Consider the following 27,162-nt stretch of genomic DNA (forward strand, 5'->3'; position numbering starts at 1 on the left):
TTCAATCCATGCCTAGACACTACCAGGAGGAGGAGAGGATCAAAACTCACCTATGGTTGCCCCTCGTCACCGCCGTATACGGCAGTTCCGACCGGTGGCACATCAGCGCCCTTTGCCGGCCAAAAACTTCGTTTTCGGCGTGCTACACCGAGCAGCAGCTGCCCAGCCTTGAAGAGGACGCTTGTGGGAGCCGAACGGGACCGGCGGCGGTCCAATCGGTGGCCGAACGGTGGAGCTAGCTTCGGTGGAAGTTGGGTTCTCGAGAGAGCTCGGGAGAGGAAGAGAGAGAAGAGAGAGAAGAGAGAAAAGAGAGGGGGCTGACTTTTTAGGGTTTCCAAAAATTAACCCACACACATTTTTTTACTTATACACTTTCCAAACCCGAAAACTAACTTCCTCTGACCATAACTTTCTCATACGACATCCGTTTTAGGCGTGCCGCATGTCTACGAACTCGTATCGCCAAGCTCTACAACTTTCATGAAGGAAGTTTTTGAAGATAACTTACGAAAAATAAAGTCAACTTTTAGCCTCTTAAAGGTCAAAGCACCTTAAAATAAACTCCCGAAACTTTAACTTTGCATAAACCAAAGAATTTTCATAAATAATCCTTCATTAATTAAGGGAATAATACAAAACAAATTGATATGAAAATCTAGGGTATTACACATCCCTTCCTTTGAGTGAATAATAAAAAGGGACAAAACTTAGTCACATTGCAAGTTGACCACGCTGACCGTGACCATCAGACACTGGTCAGTCCTAGCTAATGCTACTCCAATGCAGTCATTACACTCTAAAGTACCTGATGCGCAACTTGCCTCCCACCATGCCTTATTGATTAATTCAAAGGCACATCACTCATTTTGCAAAGCCTATTCTTTAGCAAAAACATGATCGTGACCTTCCTATGCTAAAGATAACCAAAATATTCTATTCTTACCAAGAATATAATGTGATATGTGGACTTATCCATCCAAAATTACGAACCATTACAGTACTTTATGGTTCTGGAGGATGTTTCAACACACTGGTTGTCACATCCCGACCCTTAAATTTTTACCTTATTTACTAGCTTGGTATTAATAAGAATTTTACCGTCTCCGTCAATGAATTTATAGTTTATTTGGTCCCTAAAGGGGTTTTGAGGGACGATTATTTCTGAGAATTATTTGTAGGAGAAAATATGACGACGGTAAAAATGGTAAATTTTAGCTAGTAAAATGTAATTTTTATTGGGGTGTTTATTTTAGTGGTGTTATTTTTTGGGAGTTTGGTTTGTATTTGTTTGGGTATTAAGTTAGGACCGGGTCAAAAATTATAGTGGAAAGCCCACTCTCTTTCTCTCTTCTCTCCCTCCCTCCCGAGCTGCCCCGACCCGCCGGTTTCCTCCGCTCAGTTCACCGCCGTCCGGCCACCGTAGGTTGCCGCTCCAGTCCCAAACGGTCGGCCGTCGACCTAGCCTTCTTCTTAGACCGGTGAGAGCCGCCCTTGCTCCGCCGTGAGGGAGTTATCTCCCCCGAAAGGTCCGACTGCCGTGGTGGTTCTGTCGCCAGAACTTCCTCCTCCGGCCGCCATAGCCGGAACTGCTTGGCTCGAAAGAAAGCCCTCTTCCCATGCAGCAAACCCTCCAAAGGTCTCATCCTCTCTTAAGCTAGGTAAGGAGATATTTGGTGTTGGAGCTCTTGGGTTTTCTTGGATGTTTTCGTTCGATTGACATAGTTAAGCTTAGAATTGGTGTTTGTGCTAGTTAGAAAAATTGTAGAGGGGATTGAGAGGAAGTTTTTGTCAAATTTTGGTAGGCATTGGAGGTCATCGGAGTCGGCCTCCGCCGCCGCTGTTTAGGGGATTTTCATGATTTTTGATTGGTTATATTAATGGGAGTTATTCATGTGAATTTTAGAATTTTTGGAGGAGTTTTGGTTAGGTTTGGGAATTATTAAAGTAATTTTGGCGGTTATTTAAGGTAGAATCCGGCCGTTGGATTAAAGTCGTATAATCTGCAGAAGATTTAATTAAAGCTACCGGTTTGTTCGGTGAAGTTTGGGCCATATTGAGTTAAGAATGGTGAAGTTGGGCAAGGATGAGTGTGTTTAAGGCTCACATTTAATTATGCCTATTTTGTGTAAGTTTTGGATTTTTGGTTGGGAAATTAATATTATATTTGAATCAGAACGTGAGAAGGCTCGAGCAGAAGAGGTCTCAGATCGATATCAGGCTTAGGCCTAATTTGTGAGTGGACTTTTGTTTTAAATAATGTGCATGCAAATGATTTATTGATGAATATTTTCTTTCGTTGGAGAATGACCGAAATTGAGAATTTTGGTGAATATATATTCATATTTGGATGATTATGAGGATAGTATGTATATAAATAAATGTTAGCTAGCTATACGTGCTTTTCTGCAATAATGAGGTAAGGTAACATATCATTATGGTGTGACGTGAGCGTTAGACGCAATCGTCGTAGCCCTATATAAATTTAGTAATTTATATAGTAATTTATATAGGGAATATGCACGTGTATATATACACTCGTGCTTTTCCGCCATAATTAGGTAAAATTCCATTATGGTGTGACGTGAGCGTTAGACGCAAGCGTAGTAGCATTGTACGAATTTCTATTTTTCTGATTCCTTCATAGAATTCGTACAAGGAGTATGACGAGTGTAAATACATACATATTTATTCATATTAGTTTAGCCTGAGAGGCTCTATTTTTATAAGTTTTGGAAACTAGCCGGAGCTAGTCATGAAATTGCCAGTTTTTGAACTGTCGCATGCAGCATAATTTCTTTGGAAATTAAAATGGGAATGCATAAATATTTTATTTATTAATTTATTTTTGTGCACTCACTCTAACGGTTTCGAATGTTTTCCCCTGGGCTCTTCGTTTTAAAATGCCCAGTCTGCAGAGTTCGGGTTGGCACTAGTCAGAGGCGAGGCATAGTCACCCACATCTCTTCCACCTTTCATCAGTAGATCACCTGTTAACCTACTACCATATTTTCTTGCTTCCGCTAGTGTTTAGTAGCTTTGATTACCTTAAGATTATTTGTATAATAGTTCGGTTATGTGCTAAGTCTTTATTTATTAATTTGGGAGATATCCAAAGGATGGTGTATGATATAAATTGGATATTTATGTGTTGGATTAGAAGATAATATTTTTTTGTGTGTGGTGGATGTGTTGTGGGGGAGCGGGTGGCTCCAGGTGTTGTGATTGGATGTGTTGGTATAGGAGTGTTATCTAAATTTTTTTTAGGATAGGGTTGTCCATTTTCAAGGGAAGTTATGCCGAATTATTCGGTAAATTTTCCTTGAAAATGGTCCCCGCAGGAGTTACTCCAGGTTTTAGGGTAAAATTTGAGGTGGGTCCTGATACTGGTCACAAGTCGAATAATTATCCACTAGAAATGCTGCATTTGCAAACTCTGATCATCAAGCCTATAAGACTTGACAATGCTAAGAGTTCACATCAAAAGGACTTGATGCTTATTGCATGACAATCAAGATCGATGTAAAACATCTTGACACCCCATATGCATACTCACAATGGTCTCGCAGAAGCAACCATAGAGGGTGGCTAGAGCACTGGTTATGCTCACCAATTTGCCTATATCTGCTTGGGGTTATGCAATATCGCATGCAACTTTACTTATTCGGTTTTAGGCCCACTGTCAGCTAACCATTTCATGCGTACCAGTTGGAAACTGGACATGAGCCTGAGATTTACACATTTGGTTGTGCAGCATATGTGTCTATTGCGCTCCCACAACGCATCAAAATGGGTCACCAAGAACGAATATGTATATCTGTTGGATACGAACCTCTAACAACTATTTGATATTCGGAACCTTTACAGGCGATCTCACCACTCGATTTGCGGATTTTCACTTTGATGAGACAGTCTTCCTGTCGTTAGGGGGAGATAAGAAAAAGAATTTTCTATGGGAACGACATGAATTGTCGTGGTTGTCCCCACTCTGTCTCATCAAGATCCCTACATAGTCAATATCTAGAACGTAACAGTTTCGATGCTTGATGCGGTTAAAGATATTGGCAAAGTGACGAGATCATACATACTAGCTGCAAAAGCCTGCAAGGTTAAAAGTCCCTAATAAAGGGCATGTTGCCGCAGATAGAGACAGCGCAACCATACTTAGTGGAGGTGTGGTTGAGGTCGTGGCTCCCTAATGGAACAAGGGGAGACCACTTGGTTCGATCAATACTTTCCTAAAGGAATTAGGTGAGTAAGGCACAACCTCATCAATGTAAAAAATCTCTCTCATGAGATTGTCTCTGATTACAGTTATGTCCATGAATCAATATTAGAGGACGCTCCGATGTTTAAAATGATTCCAGAGACAAAATCTCAAAAGATTACGAGAGTACATAAACATTGATGATTCACACTGTTGCTCAAGGAATTATAGAGCACGAAGGTATCGAACCACGCTCTGTTGAAGAATGTCAACAAAGAGCATATTGGCCTATATAAAAGTGCGATTCAGGAAGAGCTAGATTCTTTGACAAAGAGACAGGTATTTGGTTTGGTAGTGCTAACCTTACCAAGTGTAAAGCCTGTAGGACATAAATCAGTCATTGTCATAAAGCGTAACGAGAAGAATGAAGTCCTAAAGGACAAGGCTTGCCTTGTGGCGCCAAGGTTTCTCACAACGCTCTGGATTGACAACGAGGATAAATAATCTCCCATAATGGAAATGCAGCTCATCGATGTGGTTACTTATCTCCATTGGGATCTTGATTGGGAGATATCCATAAAAGTGCCCGATGGCCTTAAACTATCCAATTAGAATTGAAACGCTCATTTTATACAAGTAACTACTTGAGTGGAAAGGGATACAAAATGATGACGATATGAACATAGTAGGTACTCTTGATGAAGTAAGAGAAACCGCGAGCTATATGAAATCTGAATTGAGATAAATAATCTTGGGGAACTCGGTTAATAACGAGTTTGTGGAATACTAATCCACTAGTCTGTATGTGTCCAAAAGATTCTCAGGCAATTTACATGGACAAAATGCATATTGTTAGCACTCCCAATGATCGGTCAATGTTTGGATGTAAAGGAAAATCCATTTCGTCCAAAAGAAGATGACGAAGAAGGGTAGAGAAATGAAAACTCTTCTCTAAAGTGCTATAGGTGCAATATTGTACTTAGCCTAATGAACACGACCGAGTATTACATTCTCATTGAACTTGTCCAAGCGCCAACGTAGTGTCATTGGAAGGTCTAAATAACGTATCCTAATACCTAAATGAACCATTGACTTGAGTTCATCCTATCCCTATAGAAAGACGAAAGGGAATGCAGATAGAACTGCAATCCCCTAGATGCATCAAAACCTCAAATGATGCTTTGGTGGTTTTTACTGTTAGGTATCTATGATTAATAAGTCGTTCCTAAACTGGTTATGTAATCGTCAATGGGAACACGACGATACATTATGAGAAACATTAGTCTCTCCTCAAGATTCAAGTAAAGCAAGTAAGGTCTGAGGACAATAAGACATACTTGTTTCTCAAATTACAACTTAAAGCTATATCTGAAAAGCATGTGAGAAACCTAGGAATGCAAAGACGTTCCTAGCTTCCTTGATTAATGTAAGTATCAAGGGAAGTGTAGACTTCAGGGGGAGCCTAACACACATAGGTGCGTTGTGCTCTTTTTCCCTTCGACTAAGATTTATATTGTCTCATTGGGTTTTGTTACTTGGCAAGGTTTTTAATGAAGCAACACCCTATGCACCGTTTTAACTTTGACTTGACACAAGGGGGAGTGTTGAAGGAAAATACCTTATGTGTGTCTTTGTCAAAGTGTCTTCGTCAAAGTAACTGACGAAAGCAAATTATGGAATTAGTGATGAAAGGATGTAACCGCTCAATCAGTTATCAATTAGTCATTATGTATATTATTATTAGCATTGAATATCGCCATTATGTGCGTGTAATTACTGTTGTAATCAACATTTATATAAAGAGGGTTGTTAATGAAATGAATAGACCAATTCCGATTCTATTTTTCCTATAACATGGATTTGGTTTTAATCCTATATTCCAACAATTTAGTTTATGTTACGGGATAAATAAAACGGAAGAGTGAAATTAGGGAGAATATTGTTGTATTTCATTCATAGAATAAATCTCTCTATATATGGAGGATACAATATATGAAGAAAGTATATATATTCCTATTACAACATTGATATCGAATCTTATTCTGATTCTACTTTGACTAAGGCACACACTAGAAAATATAATTTCCTTAAACATTCCCTATATGCCATCTTAAAGTAACATGATATATTCAGATGCATTCCATGTTGTCTCATTAAAAACCTTGCCAAATAACAATAAAACCTCATGGGTAAAAATAACCTTGTTCGAATGAACAAAAAGTGTACAACGCATCATTCACATTTGAAAGTGACATGTATGTATCAGACTCCCCTTGATTCTTACAATCATAAGAGCTTTAGATCACTTAAACATTCCAATGTTTTTAACATGTTTTTCAAATGTGACCTTAAACAGTGATCTAGTAAATAGATGTCATATTATCCTCATATCTAACTTGTTTCACTTTGATTATGAGGAGAACTCGTTATAGTTGATCACTTACATGATATATTATTGGTGTCGTCACTCCAATCAAAATTATTCTTGGAAAATAAATATTCCAATCAAAATCTACAACATCAATATGTTCCATGCCAGAGTTGAAGTGTGTAATAGTGAGACTGGTGTCAAGAGGCTTAGGTTCTGAAATCATATTTAATTTTAATTCTACTGAGTTGTTGGAAAAACACTAACGTCTTAGTTTTTCCAAATACGCCATGTTCTATTTTCTATTTTTCATTTTTCAATAAACACAATTCGATGTAATGAGGATGTTGTATCCACCCTCTACCCACAAGCTGGTGAAACCGTGAAACAATACATGTAACCTTTATTTATTAATGAGATTAATAAACTTATTCAAAAATGTGAAAAAGCAAAATAAGTTACAAAACATAAAAGGAAAAATTAATAAAGAAAGCTTATCTGTATCTACAGGATACAACATGTTAAAATATCAAGTACTACAACGAGTTGATGCCACTAAACTAAAAGGGCTCAAGATTTGCCATTAGAGGGAGCTGAAAAAGGACAATATATCTTTTATTTATACATGAAGAAGCACAGATCAATGAGAAGCAAAAGCCAAAATAGGTATATTAAATTTACAAATACTTGTGTCTGATTCTCAATCTTCATATTGTTTGTTTAATGGGGAGATTAAATAAGAAAACACATGTGCTTTCAAGCAATGTAACCCAACATGAAACAGAAATTACCAATTTCACAAAGCAACCCAGTTTTTTTAGTAGGCAGAATAGGGTGAGAAGTTTTGGCAGACGGGCTGCAATGTTGCTTAGCTGTAAATAGAGTAATAAAAGGGGATTCCAGTAACAAGCATAACATAGCACGCTACTTCAATTTAAACAGACCATATGATTAGGATTTAAACTGAAATTCCTCGATATAAACATCCACTAGTTAGTGAGATCAGCAACTTCCTGGCGAAATAACACCTGAGCAGTGACCATTACCACAACAGACAAGTCAACATGTAGGCAACCAGGCAGAGAAGTGCCTTGCACGGTAGTAAGCATTCTTATGCACACAGACGGCGCGAAATAACACGTCCAGGTAAACGGCCATTTGTTTTCACCACCCTCTCAACATGTCGTTTTTGTTTCCCTGCGAAAATAAAAATAGGTACTGATGAGATGACAAAAGCAAATGAGCAGTAATGAAGCATATTATGTTTTATAAGGAAGTTAGATCTAGATGGATACAATGACATTGTATATGATCTCACCAACATAACTACTTAAATACAGAACAACGACACATACATAAGTCTTGCAAAGAAAACATCATTGAACTGAGAAATGTGATGGTCTATATCAATCCACATAGACTAAAATCTACGATGATGCACGAATCATCCATCTGTAAGTTTTCAAACTAAAAACTTATGGGTGGATATTTGCCAGTAAGATATGCATAATCCAAATCAACAAACTAAACAGAGGAAAAATATAAGAAAGAAGAACGACAGAAGCAAACTGAAAATCTGAGAACTAATTCACAGATTTTCTGTCCTAAAAAGATGATACTGCGATTTTTAGAATTTTAAAGTAAAAATTACCAAAATCAAAAACCAGAAACTGTTATTAACCAACAAACCAAAAATGTAAATGACCAGTAGCATACCTTGAGACTTAAGTTTCTGTTTTTCAAGATATTCTTTTGCATTGAAATTCCCCAGTATATTCTTCCATGACACCGGATCAGCAGCAGCTTCTTCTTCTGGCGGATCATTGATTGGATTTAGGCAAAATGGTTCCCAGTGGTCACCATTGATACCACAACGGGCACAAGTCATGTAACCAATTTGATTGGTAAAACTTGGATGGTAGGGACCTATCCTACCCAGCGATAGCCAAGGAACATAACCATACCCCTTTGGTAGAGGACGCTTCTCAGTTTTGGCCATTTTGACAGAGTGTCGGGGACAGGTGCAGCAGGTGCAGCGAGAAGAATTCCGTTTTCGTTTACGTGACTTTTTAGAAGACGTTTGGGATTCCTCTGATAAAATGGCAAAACCAAAAGGATGAGTAATGACTATAAGGAATGTGGATTCAATGATCAAATGAACAAATCGCAGTTTTCTTCAAAAGTTGAAGAGCATAGCTGTCAACTTTTCATTTAGTGTAATGCAGTAAGTAGAAACAATTTATAACCCTAGGTCTAGAACGGAGCATCTCACATACAATAGGCCATACAATAGGCATTAATCACACCGGAATAGTAGAGAGAGAGATTATTTTTTTTTGACGAAAGGAATAGTAGAGATTTAAAAGAAACAAACAGCAGCAGAAATTGGTAAAATTTGGAACAGCAGCAGAAATTGGTAAAATTTTCCAAATTTTACCAAAAAAAAAAGAAAAGTAAATCATTATGTGCATATACAAGTACTATTGCAGTATAAATTTATTTTCAGAGTTTTCATCAATAAGTTTCAATTCAAATAACATGTCTGTATTACCTTTATCAGTCACCATCTGTTTCCCGCCGTCGATCTGCTTGTCGCCGTCGATCTGTTTTTCGCCGTCGATCTGTTTGTCGGGGATGAAATCCGGGTCGCTGAGATCCGAGTCGCTGACATCCACTTCGCTGGAATCCAGATCGCTCATATCGGAACTGCTGTAGAACGATCGTTCCGTTTTGGTGTCCGTCATCGTCTCTAGCTTTGTAAAATTTGGGATTCGAGGGATTTGGTATACGAGGGATACGGGATTTGGGCGGAGGTTTTCGTTGCCTTTTATAGTCGTACTGCCCTTTATCTTTATCCTTATCTTGGTGGGATACGCCTTTAAAGTACAAAGCCCAAATGGCCCAATCCAAAATCTGCACACTTCTAGCCCAACAACCCGGACAGCTTCGAAACAAGACGAGATGACGCAAAGGAAAGAATACTAAAAATAAAAATAAAGAGATAAACATAGCCCGGGACCTAAATTTTGGTGGCAAGATCAACATGATACCGCATTCATAATTCTACCATCGTGATACCTGATGTCATATAAGGGATCTCCGTCTATTTTCATTAATTGTTCCGTTAAAAGTATACCAAAAAGACCAAAATAACTTCTTTTTTATATTTTGTCTTTTTGTGCATTTTTATTTAATTAAAAATCAAATAGAGCATGATGGGTGTAGAACATTGAATTTGTTTATTTAACATACTATAAATATATAAATCTATCATCTTTACTCAAAAGTAAACAGTTAATTTTTTATCATCAGTTAGAGAATTCATCTATAACAGATTATATTTTTCATCAGACTGCAGATAAATTTATAAAGATTTATAAGTAGAGAGAAAAAAGTTAAGAAATCTAAAAGAGTTCTGATCTAAACTTCATAGAAGTACTAATAATTATTAGGATATTATATTTCAAATCTAGAAAAGGATTTATCAAGTTGAAAAAGAAATCAAAATCAAAATTCTCAAAGAGACTCTTGAGGAAGAACAAAATCTCTTGATTATCTGAGCATCGGTTAGATCCGCCCTAGGTGGTATCAAAACCTGTTTTTCTAAAAAACAGGTAATGCAAAAGACTTATGCCATAGAGTGGCTTCTCTTGACAAATAAAAGAAAATCCAAATTTAAAAATTATCAGTCCTACTATACTGTTGTTGAGTAAAAATGTGCACGAAGTGTAAATGTCACCCAACATAATTTCATTCGTATTCATTAACAGAATAGAGTTTTAATTATGTCTGGTTCGACCCATTCAAGACAGAACATGTCTCTTAATTACAATCCCTTGTTAGAATGAACACCCTTTGATTCCATTTATCAAGAAACCATTGTAGGTTTGTTTGTTTTTGCGGCTGCACCTGAATTTTGGAATGGGTTGCCTACGTACCCAGGAGTGGATCAAGCCACTCGTAGTTCTAGAGTTCCAATGAGTGAATGACTTATTGAAGGGCTTTGATTTAGGAATAGAAGTAGTGTTTGAGATGCGGTTGTATCCAGATTATTTGATTCCAGATTGCCTACATACCCTTGCGGGATCAAACCGCATGTAGTTCCGGCATTTGGGATTTAAATGGGTAGGTGACTCATTTATTTTGAATTTGTGTTTGGGATATTTGTGAGGGTTTAAATCCCTTGAATTTGGTTTGGGTATTTGATATTTGTGGTGTTTGGGTAAATTTGATTGGTGGACCCAGAGATTCAGGTTTTGTGAATTTGACTGGTGAAGTCGAGAATTTGATTTAAGATTTGTGACTGGTAGAGTCAAGGATTTGATTTGAGATTGGTGGTCGCATCTAGTGGGTTGCTAGATTGCCTACATACCCTTTTGTAGGGATCAAACCATTGTAGTTCAGAAAAGTTGGGTATTTGAGATTTCTCGGTTTTGTACCCAAGAGTAATTTCACTTTGAGTCTCGTATCACTTTTAAATGAAACTGAAGTTCGGGTATTTTAATTTGGACACCCACAGCGTCAGGAAAGCTCCAAGCTTGTTTCAGTTTTGGGGATGCTTGATTTAATTTAAAGATATTCACGACGTTTTTCCAACGTCATTAAAAAGGTATGAAATCCATGACTACGGTAAAGACGGCGAAGTAGATGACATTTGTAAATGTCATGAAACCCTTATAATGACGTTTTCCAAACGTCATGGAAACTTTTTTTGTACTAGTGAATAGTACTGTATTTAAAAATCAAATAAAATATAAAAAAACAAGACAACTGTGCCTAAGCAACCAGTATTAGGACTAGGCCAAAAAGATCCAGAATGCAACTTAGGTTGCTAGATTAAAATAAGACTCACTTAACTTAGTTAACTTAGTAAGGGCCAAGAATGATAACAGAAGTTCTATGACACTCTTAACGGAAGTTCTATGACACTCTCGAATAGACATGATACTCACATATCATACACCATTAGCATATATGTGTACATTACTCGCAACATTCAATCTATATTAAGTAATCACACATTTTAAAAGCCAAAACTACTATGCTACGTACTAGAGTAATCTCACATTTCCAAAGCAAAAACATATCAGAAAAGCAATAACATGATTTGCATTATTTCATTCACTGATGAACAACACAAGATGCTCTTATTAACATGATTAGGAAACACATGAAATCATCTGATTACAGTAAAATCACCTGAAACTCAATCGCTGAGCTCTTTGCTTATCATATGATCCTAACATTTACAGTCCAGAAGTTCCAAGAACACTCACCTGACATTTTTAATAAGTACTCATGTCAGTGTTATTTGACTTGTAAATACATGAATTAGTAAAGTAGGTGACAATATAAGTCACAATTTGGGTTCATATGATGCAGAGGAAAAAATATATAGAAATGTTTTTTAATATGTAGTTGAATTCACCTTGGAAAAGCAAAACTGTGTCATCATGATCCAAAAATTGAATTATAGTGACATATAGTCTACTAGATTGACTCATAAACTTCTCTAAGATGCATTTCAGTCCGCATTCATGAGTAGGTATACACAGAATAAACTCTTGTTCTTTTTCACAATGTGTTTTCAAATAAAAACTATTAGCAGGAATGTCTTTAAAGCTCAATATGGTTCGGTTGCCTCTCAATACATAGAGAGCATATGTGACGTTGATCATGGTGTCATGAGGCATCAAGATTCAAGCTAAACCGCGTCTCTGAATGACCAGTATGATTCAATTATTGTAGTCACAGAAGATTTACAAGGCACAAAATCCAGAGATAATTGTCAGTTCTTTAGAATGTTGTGGGTAGTTCCACTATCTGCAAAGCACTCAATGTCTCAATGAGACAAATCTACAAAATAGAGTCGATATGAGAGTAAATAGTTCCACTTGAACCATTTAGAGGGATTGAAAGAAGATTTACAAGGCACAAAATCCAGAGATAGTTGCCGGTTCTTTAGAATGTTGTGGGTAATTCCACTATCTGCGAAGCACTCAATGTCTCAATGAGACAGATCTATAAAATAGAGTAGATATGAGAGTAAATAGTTCCACTAGAACCATTTAGAGGGATTGAAAAAAGCTACGAAAAGCTGCAATCCCGAGAGTGCATAAAAATTTCTGCGCATAATGACCTTTGCGCACTAAAACAGCCATAACTTCTTCGTTAAAATAGATATGGACGGACCGCGAAAAGTTCTGAAAACTATGCTCGTAGAGCTTTCCAATGATATAAAGCTCACTGTCTAGTTCGTTTAGAGCTGTTCACAAAGCTCAAACAAAGTTGACTGTCTAGAAGAGACAGATTGCTGTTTTTCGCAGATTTGGCATTAGCAAAGCTTTGAAGCTTGCGGATGGCATGTGGGCATAAGCCAAAGCCAAAATGACGTGTATATGATCAAAATCAAGTCCTTTTGGTCTTTCCAAGGTCGTAAACTCTATGACTAGTTAGGGAAAACTAACTCAGAGGACTTAGAGGATTCGATCATGATGATAATTGTCCGGTTTTGATAAGTCTTCAACGTCTTTTAAAGCTTTCGGTAACTCCAAGTCAGTATGACCAGACATGTTCGTGGAGGGTCGGTAGTGCGAGGCACACTTGAAACCACTATCTCCTTAATTTTAAGACATCACACTGAGCTTGGATGAGCCTAATTGAACAATTGATGATGGAAAATCCGCTATAGGATAAAAGACTTAACTGGAACCACGTTGGCGATCCTCGTTGAGGATGCAAGGCCGTACGTCATCTTCACTTATAAGAGACCAAAACGGCACAATCTAACCATGTAGATTGTAAATATGTCATGCTTCTAAGGACGATGTAAAAATGTACATCTTGTTTGTAAATCATTACGAACCATAAGAGACGAATAATTTCCTAACTTCGAAAAAAATCTCAAGGCATTCATTATTGCTAATGTGAGTATATATCGAGGTCTCGAATAAACAAATGACATCGATACGACGTCCTATTACATATAGCTTGGAAAGAAAATCAATATCTAGCCAATGACGTCAAAGTCAGGGGCATCTAGAGCTGGATCCGAATTTTTAAAATCTGCAATCATAAGGACGTTCTTATCCTCATTTAGATTTTCCGTACCTTTTTGCATGCATTCATGGTTTGAGGATGAGCTCGACAACTCCTCAACTAGTGATCTGGAGATCCACACAGTTGCATTGTTCGGAGCTGACATGAGTAGTTTTAACATATTGGTGTCTAGATCAGGAGTGTCGCCATTATGCAGCACCTCCCCCTTTTTTCTAGACTTCGGCGCGGCTTCTTTACCGTTGCCATGACCCACATTGCCTTTACCACACTAGGGGTTAATCCCACATGCACAAGCTAATACGTTTATCTCATTAACGTTTATGCAATTCCGCTAAAGATTCTGGATCAGGTTCTGGATCAGGACGCCACGGAATATCATCGACAATATGTAGTCAAATAAGGTGGTAAGCAATCCGTTTGACTTAATAACTCACTTAATAACTGAACAAGTTGAGTTAGATTGACGTTTCAATCCCGTTTGACTTAATAACTCAACAAGTTGAGTTAGATTGACGTTTCAAGAAACACTCCATAAGTGCATTCCACAGTATTTTGTGGTCATTACTTTTTACACAGATTGAGATTTAAGGTTTTTGTCGATGTGGCGCTTCAAAACTTTGAGTGCGTGAGATGTGAAATCTCGGCATCTAGGCTTGTTAGTCTAGGGGTTAAAACATGTGGTTTAATCTTTTTCAATAAAAAAGTTCCACATATACCAAATGAAGATTCGCTTTGGGCATTGATTACGTCAAAACTCAGATGAGCAGAATGTTACGTTACTCTTGCATACAAAACCAAGCTGTTATGAGACTCGATAGAGGTCACAAATGATGCTTTTTAATGGTTTGTCCTACGGATTGATCACACACAATCCGAAAAAGCCGCGAATTGATCAAACACAATTCGGAAAAAGACCTCGGACTGATCAAACACAATCTGGAGAAAGGTTAGGGTTGATCACACACAACCCGGACAAGAAAATAAGAGTGATCAAAGACACTCTTGACCCGCGAATAAAATTCCAGGATTTTTACCTGCACGCACAAAATCCCAAGCATAAAATGAAGATGGAGAAGGGAGGAAAAGATTTTATCCTCCCCGAATTATTAAACTTGGAAAAGTTTAGGGTATCAAAACATACATTTCAAAACTTTAAACGCTTGAAGAAGTCAAAAAATTGTAGTCAAAGGAAACCAAGAATCGTCGGCGAGCGACTGACAAGGGATTGACAGTCGGTGATGTCGGACGGCGGCCGGGAAAATAGGCGGCGGCAGCGGTCGAACATAAGAGCTGAAAAACCCTTTTTAGGGTTTCGGAAAACAAATGGTGGGCTATTGGCTCTCGGGTTAGAACAAATTGTATGATAACGTGATGAAGTATAAACGATAGAGACAAAGAGATCTAGTAAGAGAATAGAGAATCATTATCTTATTCATTGATAGAAACCTTTTATATAGAGAGCTGAGAAATGTTTTTTTAGGGTTTCAGAAAACAAATGATGGGCAATTGGCTCTCGGGTTAGAACAAAGTGCATGATAACGTGATGAAGTATAAACGGTAGAGACAAAAAGATCTAGTAAGAGAATAAAGAATCATCATTTTATTCATTGATACGAGCCTTTTATATAAGGAATTATAAAGTACCAATATAGTAATGATAAGGAATACATAGTCATAATCTAATTACATATCATGTTGGCATAAGGCCAAAACACACATATGGAATATCCTAGAACAGATATATGATTATTGGAGTAAAAAGAAGAAATTTTATTGTGTTACCGTAGGACCATGTGGCTTCTGACGTGGTTCTTCACTTCATTCAAATTTTAACGCGTGGATTTTTATGAAAAACTATTTTAGCTATTTTGTCAATGTCCTTGCTTTTTTATTCCCTATACCCTATACCTTATTAAACCCTAAACCCTAACCCTATACCCTAAACCCAATTTTAGGTTTCTTCTTTTTAGGTATATTATCATATCATGCCCAACTTAATAGGTATATTAGAAATGTAAGTTAAGAGTAAAATGTTATCTCGATCAAGATGAGAAATGATATAATAATATACCTAAAAAATTTTGATTGGGGTTTTTCCAATTATGTTGATCTCTCTATCTGTTAGTTTCATTGTTGTTTTGGATTTTTGTTGGGAATCATAAGAATACGTAGTTGCAGAAATTGAAATTTTGATCGGCTGTATGATGATCCATTTTCTTGAATGGTATTACCAATAATAGAGGATATGCGTTTCGTTCAAATCAATTAATAAAGGTTGAGGTTCGTGTCACGCCCCCAAATTCAAGGCCAATATTATACTGAAATATGGCTCGTGAATTTGTGACGTGAGCCATAACATAATAATAAAACTTGAAACTAAGACAATAGTTATGAGTAAAACTTTCAATTGATATAACAAAGATTCTTTTACATCAATTGAGATTATCGATAAATTTTGTAAACACAAATAAAGATTTATTGTGATGAGATAAAAGTAGATCGAAATATAAAACATTCTTTGTTAAGTTTACGTCGTTTCACCCCGTCCCCAAGAATATACTCGTTACCTGAAAAACATAAATGTGTAGCATCATGAGTTACACTAACTCAGTAAGTATAGACTACAGTCTTATATTAATTTGTCTTACAAAATGATGCAAATTGAATAACGAAGTAAAAATGATAAAAGAATCAATTATTAATGCACATTGAATATAATCCCCTTTGAATACCAAATATCATAACATCATTTACCAAAACGTCAAATGCAGCATCAATAGATGAATTAACTCATAAAGGTGCACGTATACTCAATTATCTTTTCACCTAGCATCATAAGGTATTAATAATATCGCAAACTGTTCAATCAAAATAATATACTTATCTTCTCAGTGAATATTTCAGAGTAATTGGTAACAAATCCAAAAAATCCACGTGCTAGGTCCACTATATCAAAGCACCGGTAAGCCGCAGCATACTAAGGCCACTTGCCAAAGCATGTATACTCAAGGTTTGACACTTCCATCCCAATGAGTATAATAATGCACTATCTGAAGGGACTAGGGCCCACAACTAACTTCCACATAAAACACTTTACCAGTAATTCACTTGAGCACGGGGGTAGTACCATTCACCCGGCTCCATAACTTCTCAAATATAATCAAATTCACAAATACAATCTTTATGAGCTATAGATCGTATCATATGTATATGTACACAAATACATAAATACACATATATACATAAGAATATTTCATAATGAATGCTCAAAAGGATAGTGATAACCGAATTACTGATGCACATAATGTTGCCAACTTGCCATGCTCCCAAAGAGGACTTGTGGTTAAATCAATTATAGTTGAACTGTGTGGTCCAGGTTAAGAATTTGGCAACAAAACTCAAAATTACCCATTCTAATTATTTCTTGTTCGCTATTTCAGATTAGAGGTGCATTTTCTAAACAACTCAAATAAGCAGACACTAGAGATGCTTGCCTCTTCCTTAATTGCGTGAATAATTTCTTCATTTTTGTTTCGAACTGAACAGGTAACAGATTCAAAGCTAATGAATGCCAGCTCTGTCTACCCTGAAAACACTCCGACACAAAAGAACGATACTTTTTTTGGACAATCTTTGAGAATTTTTTTTCTGAAGGTGAGCCACCTTCTTTCCTTCCATCTCTTTAATGTCAGTTAACTGAATTAGATCATTGTTAGTTTACCTGAGTATGTTCAATTTGCTATTTATGAACAGAATGCTGTGAGCTCAACAGTTCCTGGTGGTCCTAATGTGACATGCAGCACAGCAAAAGCTGTGGAGTGGGATGCGGTATAGTCCAAGAACCCTGATCCATCTAGTCATGCTGCGCTTGGTATACATGCTACACTGCTACAGAAGTGGTTGCAGAGAAACTGGCTGTAGTAGTTTGAATGGGATAAAAATGGTACTGAATTTTGCAAATGCTTTTGTCCTGGAAGTTAGGTTGACTATTAAACAATATCAGATGATATATATTCTGATTCTGTAGGTAGTTTATACAACCAGAAGGGAATCCGTCATGACTGTTGGTAGTTTATACAACTAGGGAGGCCTTGCTATTGTCTCTTAGACGAGACCAGAGTTGTTGATGCTTATATTTTCAATGTGTAATTTTCTTTGACCATGACAGGATTATGTTTTTGCTGAATGAAGTTCTGATTTCTCCATTTACTTAGATTACACTTCTTTTTGTGCCACAATAGAAATTCTAAATTCAACTGGATACCTAGAGTAGAATCAGATTCAGATTTTATGTTATGTGAACCGGCCCAATGTATGTTATGGATATAGACTAAGAGAAAGGGTACAAAGTCTTTTGAGAACTTATGTCAATATATTGTACATTATCCAAATGTATATTATGGATAGACTAAGAGAAAGGGTACAAAGTCTTTTGAGAACTTATGTCAATATATTGTACATTATCCAAATGTATATTATGGACTTGTATCAATTTGAAGGAATAACAATTTAACGAGAAACAGAAGCAAGATGAGTATCCAATGGAAACTTCAGTTGTAACCTAATTGATAACTTCAAATATATTGTACATTGCCAAATCTCAGTTAGAACACTGAATTAAAAACAAAAAAACAAATTTGGTCAAAGAAGCAACAAAATAACAGATTTGGTCAAACAAGCTTTATTGATACTTGAAAGAGTCTGCATTTTGCAACTTACATATACCCTCTAATAATCTCTTCGAGCTCCTTCCAACATAAATGTGATCACGAGTTTTTTCCCTAATACAATCAACCAATTCGCTTCTAATATGACTTAAGGTTTTAGGAAAAAATGGTCTAGCATTTTTGGTGCTTAGGTACTCGTACACTCTTTCAGCATCCTTTTCTTTGTCCAACACAATACGAGTTATATAATAATTAGCCTTCTTTGCTATGATGTTACACATCTTGTACTCTTCGGTGTTCACTACACTTGTTGACCTGCAAATTAAAACAAGACCATTCATTTAACATATATATTTATATAATGTAGTTTATTTACTTTTAATAAGATGGTTTATAGTTATATACCAGAGGTCCCTTATGAGAGCGAGGATCTCATCATCACTAAATATAGGGCCGATGCTTGTAGAATACATCATGAACATAGTTGATTTTTCATCCTGATCACTTGGGTTATAAAGTGCATTATAAACATCTAAAACCTGATACGTATTAGAAATGCAACCATCCTTATGCACGAATATCACTGTAACAACACAATTATGAAAAATAAGTGAGATAAACATTAAAAAAAGTTTATAGAACCATTCAATGCACGAATATCACTATTTGACTTTAATGCAATCTAATTCAACAATCTGAACCATTCATTCTTTACATGACTATGCAATAATCATCAATATAAATTGTTGGTCAGATCAATATCGGGTCATTTAGGTGTGCAAACAAATTCAATGTATCACATTAAATTGAAATGAGAATTCTGATTATCATATGATTAAACTGATTTCACTATTTGCTTTTAAAATTCTTATTAAACTACATGAAAAATCAAGAATGAATAGTTCCCACTATTAAATTACTTAATAAAAATATAAAATTCTGGAAACACATATTTCACATACCTTTCAAATATCCACCGGTGTCACGGTCTTGGAAACTGCTTTCCATTAGAGCTTGCAGAGTGATAGTGGTACCAAATTCTTCAGACATGTTAGGATTACCCTTCCTAGCATAAGAAATTCACTTTAATATCATTGTAGCTGAAGAACAAACCAAATTTGCCCAAAAACAGAAGATATCCCCAACCAAAACATGAAACTTTAAAATTTACAAAACTAGCACAAAAGAATAAATATGTACCTTATATTGAGACATTTTATAGCATAAAAACAACCAGATCCTATTGCAATCATTGGCCCATTGTGAATCTCTACTTTTTTACCACTATAGGTTACACCAAAAATTTGAAAGCCCTACAATAAGAGTGGGATGAGTATACAAAATTTAAAATAAACATTTTTCAAAAAGAAAAAAAAATAACACAAGACTAAGCCTTTTAAGTAAAAATTGTAGTCACCTTTTGTTCCTGATATCCGGCAACAATTATGCCAAATGCGCCGCACTCTGTCCTCCGATTTTTGCGATCTTTCCTTCGGAAGCCTTTTAAGTAATCTTCTGCATAATTCTTCGCATCTTCCACTGATTTCGGTCCCTATGATATTTAACAATTAGCATTTCTCTATTTTTTCTTCAGATTACAACAAATAAGGCAGTATGAGATCTTACCCGCCGAAGCAAATCTTCGTACATTTCATGCCATTGTTTGACATCTCCCATTAAAGTACAATATATTTTAGGCTTGGAACATAATTGAAACATTTTGACTCCCTCATCTGTTGCTGAAATGGTTGATAAATGAACACATCAATATTATATCAAAAATAAAAATTATTTAGACGAACCTATTAAAGAAAGAGACCAATTAGCACACATGCATTTGTCAAGAGGCTAGTGAAATCACCATTAGTTGTAGTGAATGATCTAATTTAACAATAACAAATTAGTAATTTGATATAATATTCAGTTAGAAAATCAAGAAAAATCACTTAACGTGGGCAACAACATTCAAGGTGCAATTGCAGATATTTTTATCAAATCTTTTCAAAATGATGATTTCCTTCTAGGAGAAAAAAAAAAAAAAAAAAAAAAAAGAAAAGAGAGAGAGAGGAAGAAATACATGATTGAGCATTTATTAAGAGATCAGATTTAGTATAAAACCATAGGAAAAAAATAACACAAAAAAAAAAGGAAAAAGAATGAAGAACTTTACCCAGTTCGCTATCTTCTTTGCCGAGCTCATCCTTGATCTGTAATGTAATCCTAGCATCATTGGCGAGTATAATTCCATCTTTACACAATACAGCAATATCCGTTGTTCCATAGAAGTGTTGACCCATTGCAACAAAAACTCAACCTTTAAAAAATAAACAAGAAATAATTAGCTTTTAAGATTTAATATCTGAGGAAAACTGAAATAGAAACCAACCATACTAAAAATAGAAGCAAGAACAATGTGCTGATTCATATTAAGAATAATGTCCACATTGTCTGGTTCAAGTAACATATAAAGGCATGACCAGCCATTCACAAGAATAACGTCTAGTTCAGTAGCATTCCACATTATTATTATATTGGCATGATTGGTTTTCTACTAGAATTGAATGTTTGAGCAAATAGAAGGCTCCCTCATTTGAAACCAAGTCAGCAAGCACACAAAATGGACAAGATAAGAGTCAGTGGCGGATCCAGGATCCAATAGTTATCTAGGCTAATTTTCAAAGTGCACAAATATTTATGTACGGGGAATCTAGAGAGGCTACACAATTTTTTTTAGTATGGCTTCGTAGATTAGACTCAGAGCTCAATGACAAGTAACTAAAATAAAATTTTCAAAGATTTATAGAAACAAAACAGTAGCACAACAGAAATTCACAAATTAAAAGGAGGCTCCATATATTTCACAACCAGATAAATTGAAATAATAATAATGTTCTTGATCAGAACTCAATACGACAAACGCACCCAAATAAAAGTACCACATAAATTGGAGAAAGCACAACTGCAGAGCAACATACTTGAGGTATCCGGAAAGGATCTATGTGATTGATGCAACTGGTTTGCTAGTGCTAATGCTATTAGAGATTTGAGAGGCCGAGAATCACTTTGTAACCAGCAACTCATCCACTATGGATTCGCAAAATTTATTCATGCATACAACAAGGGGAACTTGTCGCCATTACTCTTAAGTGTCTTAGCATCAAAATTGAAAAACCCCAATTGAAAAAAAAAAAAAAAAAAAAAAAAAAAAAAAAACCAAAAAATTCAAGAATGAAAAACTAAAGAGAAACAGTGAATGGATGTTAAGAATTTGATACCTGGGCTCTGATGTTGATTGAAAAACACGGAAGAGGGACAAATGAGAAGAGAAGAACTGAGAGGAGAAAGGTTGTGCGCCTGGGCCGTCTGTGCTGAGCGGAGAAGAGCGTTTGTGTGCGGCGAAGGGAACTTACGAAGTGAATACTAACCTAACTGTGCTAACCTATTTCTTTTTTCTTTCTTCTTTCTCAGGTAATGGCCCGCAAGTATATATCCCTACTTCATGGCTTTCGGCCCAAACATCTCTCTAGGCAAAGCCCATAGAGTTAATAATACATCTATCCGCCCCATCAAGAGTATTTTGGTACGCGGGACTGCCTTAGATCAGAGATGGCAACGGGTAAGGTAGGGTAGGAATTTTAAGGAATCAAAATACCATACCCGTTTCCTTATTCATTTCTCATCCATGTACCCGTCTCACTCCCCTTAATTAGATAATGGAGATTCCCTATACCCGTCTCCTTTGGGGATTATGTTCACATACCCACCTTGATTTCTGTTAACAATTATATAATAATTAATTTTTTAAAATAGTTACGAAATATAAAAATATGAAAATAAATCAAATACATATATAAATACGTTTTTTGATTCAATCCAACAAAAATGAATACAAGTCTCGGTTAAAAAAGAAGGTTTTATAAATATTCATTAAGAAAATCATAGTAAAAAAATATTACAAAAGATTTTACATAAATATCTATTTATAATGAATTATAAAGTATAATGACAAAGAGATCTAGTAAGAGAATAGAGAATCATCATCTTATTTATTGATAGGAGTTTTTTATATAGAGAATTACAATGTACCAATATTGTAATGATAAAGAATATATAGTCATACTCTAACTACATATCCTGATGGCATAAGGACAAGGCACACATATGAAATATCCTAAAACACTCCCCCTTAAGCCGCGCACCGGTATGCCGGTGGTGCTGATATATTGTCTCGTTAAAAACCTCATCAAGTAACAAAAACCCTGTGGGAGAAAAACTAAACTTTGTTCGTAGGAGAAAAAGAGTACAACGCACCCTTCATATTTGATCATGACATGTATGTCTGTGCTAGACTCCCCCTAGAGTTTGCATCTCCCCTTGATCTTTATATCAATCATAGGGCTCTTTTTGATTTTTACTAATCATGAAAATATAAACAACTTGGCATGTTAATGTTCTTTAACATGTCTTTAAATGTGGCATTGGGCAATAATTAACTAGATCATGTCGTATAGACCTCAAACATAATCTTTTACACTTAGATCTTGAGGAGAAAGCCGCTTGTGAACTCAAAATATAAGTTTGCGCTGGAAATCAGATTTCTACGTAGCCTGACCATGAGGTACTAGAAAAGTCGTAACTTTCCCTAGGAAATATATCAAGACCCACCTCGAATTTTACCCTAAAACCCGGAGTAAGTCCTGCGGGGACCACTCCCAAGGAAAGATTTACCGAAAAATTGGCAAAACCTCCCTTGAAAATAGACAACCCTTACCTGAAAAATTTCAAATTTTCACTCCTACTAACACACATCCAACCTTAACTCCTGGAGCCATCCGCTCCCCACAAACACAACCACCACATAATCAACAATACATCAACATCCAAACATCACATAGATATCCAGCTTAAACATTAAACCTTATCCTTCAGATACTCTAAGCATAAATCAACAAACCGAACACACCACCGAAATAATTTACATTAATCCCAAAGTATTCAAAGCTACTAGACACTAGCGGAAGCAAGAAAACACGGGTAGGTTAAACAGGTAACCTACTGGTGAAAAGTGGCGGAAATGCGGGTGACTATGTCTCGTCTCCTACTAGATCCAACTCGAACTCTGCAAACTGGGCAATTTAAAACGAAGGGCCCAGGGGAAAACATTTAATAACGTTAGAGTGAATGAACAAAAATAAATTAATAAATAAAATATTTATGTTTCCCCAAACCAATTTCCAATGAAAAATCGAATGCATGCCGCAACTCTGCAGACTGGGCAATTTAAAACGAAGGGCCCAGGGGAAAATATTTAATAACGTTAGAGTGAATGGACAAAAATAAATTAATAAATAAAATATTTATGTTTCCCCAAACCAATTTCTAAGGAAAAATCGAATGCATGCCGCAAGCGATAAAACTTTTATCTCATAAAATATCGAGTCACTCAGACTCTATAATATATGTATGTATTTACGCACGTCCATACTCCCTATATAAATTCATGGGTCTATATACGGCTACTACGCTCGCGTCCAACGCTCACGTCCAACGCTCACGTCACGCCTTAATGCGGTGCTACACTACGTCATTAAGGTGGACAGACGGGTGTATAAATATGTGCCCATACCCCCTATATGAATTAAACACTCATATAAGGTTACTACGCTCACGTCCAACGCTCACGTCACACCATAATACGGCTATATGCTACGCCATTAATGTGGACAGACACATATGGCTAGCTAGCATTTATATACATACTCTCCTCAATATACATATTTATACTCACCGAAAAATCCTATTTTTCGGTAACTCTCCAAGAGAAATAAAAGCGTCAAAATTAAATGACGTCAAAACTTTAACAATTTTAAATGCTCAACCAAAACCATAGCATGCATAATATTTAAAATAAAAGTCCACTCACAAATTAGGCCTAAGCTTGATGTCACTCTGGGGCCTCGTCTGCTCGAGCGTCCTCACGTCCTATTCCAAATATAATATTAATTTCCCGACCGAAATTCCAATACTTACTCAAAAATAGGCAAAATAAATATGAGCCGTAACCATGCTCATTCTCGCCTAACTTCGATATTCCTAAATCGAAATGATCCAAACTTTAATACCAAAAACGGAAGCCGCAACACAATCTCCCACAGATTTAACGACTTAGATCCTACGGCCGAATTCTACATTAATTAACCGCCAAAAATAACAAACTTTGGAAATTCACAAACCTAACCAAAACTCCTCCAAAAATTCCATAATTCACATCAATAAACTCCCCTTAATTTTCCACATTTAAAACCATAAAAATCTCCCACACAGCGGCGGCGGCCGGAGGCCGATTCCGACGACCTCCAATACCTAAGAAAATTTGACAGCATCTTCCTCTCAACTCACTCTACAACTTCCTTAACTAGCACAACACCTAATTCCAAGCCTAACTAGGTCAATCGAGCAAAAACATCATAAAAGCCATAGAAAATTCTACTCCACATTTCTCCTTACCTAGCTCAAGGGAGGATGAGACCTTTGGAGGAGTTGCTGCATGGGAGGAGGGCTCTCTTTTGAGCCAAGCAGCTCCGGCTATGGCGGACGGAGGAGGAAGTTCCGGCGAGAAAACCACCACAACAGCCGGACCTTTTGGGGGAGAGAACTCCTTCACGGCGGAGCTAGGGCGGCTCTCACCGGCCTATAATGGAAGCTGGGTCGGAGGCCGACCTTTTGGGACTGGTGCGGCAGTCTCAGGCGGCCGGACGGCGGCGGACAGGTGGCCGGAAGATCAGGCAGCGGGAGGACTCGGAGGGGGGGGGGGGGGGGGGGGGTGGGGAAGAGAGAGAACCAGGAAGAAAAAGAGGGAAGAGAGAAAAAAAAGGATTTGGGCCTCTACACACGGTCCAAACATCCTTATCACCACACCCAAAAAATAAACCCGACTCCAAAAAATTTACACCCCAAAAATAATACCCTAATAAAAATTACATTTTACTAGCTAAAATTTACCATTTTTACCGTCATTAATATTTCCTCCTACGAATAATCCTCCGAAAATAACCGTCCCCCAAACCCCTCTAGGGACCAATTACACTAAAACCTCAATGACGGAGACGGTAAAATTCTTATTATAACCAAGCTAGTAAATAAGGTAAAAATTTAAGAGTCGGGATGTGACAAAATACGTATGAACGAACTGTAAACGGTTTTGGAAACTAGACTCATTTATCTTTCCAATAGTATATTACAGACATTCTCTTTCGTCAGGAGTTATTCACAAAGTCCGGTTGAAGTTGATTGTTTTGCCGAAATCAGATTCTAGGACTGATTCGTCCTACTTTACGAAAATGGCCATAACTCACTCAAGATGATAGATATGATCAAATGGTTGGTGTCCCTGGAAAGTAGACACATAGACCTTTCCAATGGTACCAATTTCACTATTTTCCAGTAAGCGAGATTTCCTGTAGATCCCGTGGAATTTGACCTACGAAACTTAGTAGATTTTGATTTCGCTTTTGATGTGTCTTTCTTATGTAGGGATAGAATAACCCTCGACCTTTCATACCATTAAGTATTTAAAAAATTGAAAAAAGGAGTTACTGCCATTACAATGGCGTTGCATGGATGCATAGCTACACTAAGCTTTACAATTTTTCATAGCGAATGAGATGTCAAATCTTTCGTATTATCTTGAGTACATTGATGCGTCTTATTATACTTAGATGGGAATTCCATCTCTTAACACATATTTGTCATATTTTTTTAGACAAAACAACAGATCTCTCTTTAGAGTAAAGACTTTCGCTAATGATGGGGTATATGTAGGCCTCACTAGTTATAGAGCACCTAAGCCGATTGATGGAAAATCATCATCAATACAGTCATCGAGTGCCTTATCGAGACCGTGTCTTCCCAAAATCTTTTTCATTCTAACTTCGGATGTTGACACATATTGGCATCTCTTGATCCATCAAGAGTCCATGTAAATCGGAAATGAACACGCAAAGACATAATTCACCATATCCCTTCTGAATCAAGTAGAGTCCATGTGTGTTTCAATACCTTTAGCAAATGCGTGCTCCTGTGGTCTGAAGTCATCTGATTCAGATGAATGAAATCCGTTTAAGATCTTCTTGTATATCTCAGATCTCATAGAGATGTTATTATGACCACATTCATAGGCTACATGTTCAGTTATTCGGAAACTACCAAACTGACAAAGTAGTGGAGTGCAATGACATCCATTATGAGAGCATATCTCATTGTAGTCGACCCTAGTGCGTGTTAGTGGGAGACCTTGCGCCATAAGGTGAGTCTAAGCTCTTATTCTCACTACGCTATCTAATAAAGGCATAGTTGATAGGGTTTAACTTGCGGTGTCGGCATCACCTGCCCAATGACCTATCTCTTTGTTAATGCTGGATCGCATCTTTCCATTAGACCAATCAACTGAGTTGATATCCATCAACGAATGGTGGTTCGATAGTAGACTCATTATCACACGTCCTCATGTACACTACTAGTGTAATACTTGTAGAGATCTCTATATGGATTGGATTTGACATTGAGGCGTCCCCCAATGATAATCACAATTCAGAGTTTATGAGACGGATTTAAGTATAATTGATCAATGGATCAGGTCGTGTCAATCTCATTTTCTTCCTAGTGCGAGAAAATATCAAACCTAAGAGCCTCCCTCCTTTTAGAAATAATAAATAAATATTTTGGAAATAAGTATCGAACCTAATGGCCTTGTGTGTAATACCCGGATAATTTAGAAATAATAAATAAATATTTTATATAAAAATTAATTAAAAAAATTAATTTGGAAAAGTCGAGAAGATATGAGAAAGGAGGGTTCTTCATAT

General features: G+C 36.6%; 2 protein-coding genes across 2 annotated transcripts; both read right to left on the reverse strand.

Annotated features, from left to right (window-relative positions):
* Positions 1–7,076: 7,076 nt before the first annotated feature.
* On the reverse strand, positions 7,077–9,388 carry LOC101294398. The gene is made up of 3 exons (XM_004288147.1): positions 9,124–9,388; positions 8,289–8,663; positions 7,077–7,769 (listed from the first exon to the last, which is right to left on the reverse strand). Exons 1-3 carry the CDS (start codon positions 9,314–9,316, stop codon positions 7,684–7,686), a joined length of 654 nt encoding a protein of 217 aa, XP_004288195.1. The 5' UTR covers positions 9,317–9,388; the 3' UTR covers positions 7,077–7,683.
* Positions 9,389–18,294: 8,906 nt separating this feature from the next.
* LOC101294697 lies at positions 18,295–21,687 on the reverse strand. The gene is made up of 8 exons (XM_004288148.1): positions 21,574–21,687; positions 20,469–20,612; positions 19,925–20,037; positions 19,716–19,850; positions 19,499–19,611; positions 19,261–19,364; positions 18,704–18,881; positions 18,295–18,613 (listed from the first exon to the last, which is right to left on the reverse strand). The coding sequence occupies exons 2-8, from the start codon at positions 20,593–20,595 to the stop codon at positions 18,313–18,315; spliced, it is 1,071 nt and encodes a 356-aa protein (XP_004288196.1). The 5' UTR covers positions 20,596–20,612; positions 21,574–21,687; the 3' UTR covers positions 18,295–18,312.
* Between the last annotated feature and the right edge of the window lie 5,475 nt (positions 21,688–27,162).

Source organism: Fragaria vesca, linkage group LG1 (assembly GCF_000184155.1).
Source record: "Fragaria vesca subsp. vesca linkage group LG1, FraVesHawaii_1.0, whole genome shotgun sequence".
In the NCBI taxonomy this organism is placed as follows: Eukaryota; Viridiplantae; Streptophyta; class Magnoliopsida; order Rosales; family Rosaceae; genus Fragaria; species Fragaria vesca.

Coding starts and splice junctions, on each gene's coding strand:
- LOC101294697 (XM_004288148.1), bottom strand. CDS start 20,595: ATGGGTCAACACTTCTATGGAACAACGGATATTGCTGTATTGTGTAAA. Junction 20,038..20,468: donor CAAAGAAGATAGCGAACTGG/GTAAAGTTCTTC, acceptor CAACCATTTCAG/CAACAGATGAGGGAGTCAAA. Junction 19,851..19,924: donor ACGAAGATTTGCTTCGGCGG/GTAAGATCTCAT, acceptor TAAATATCATAG/GGACCGAAATCAGTGGAAGA.
- LOC101294398 (XM_004288147.1), bottom strand. CDS start 9,316: ATGACGGACACCAAAACGGAACGATCGTTCTACAGCAGTTCCGATATG. Junction 8,664..9,123: donor ACAGATGGTGACTGATAAAG/GTAATACAGACA, acceptor CCATTTTATCAG/AGGAATCCCAAACGTCTTCT. Junction 7,770..8,288: donor ACAGAAACTTAAGTCTCAAG/GTATGCTACTGG, acceptor TTATTTTCGCAG/GGAAACAAAAACGACATGTT.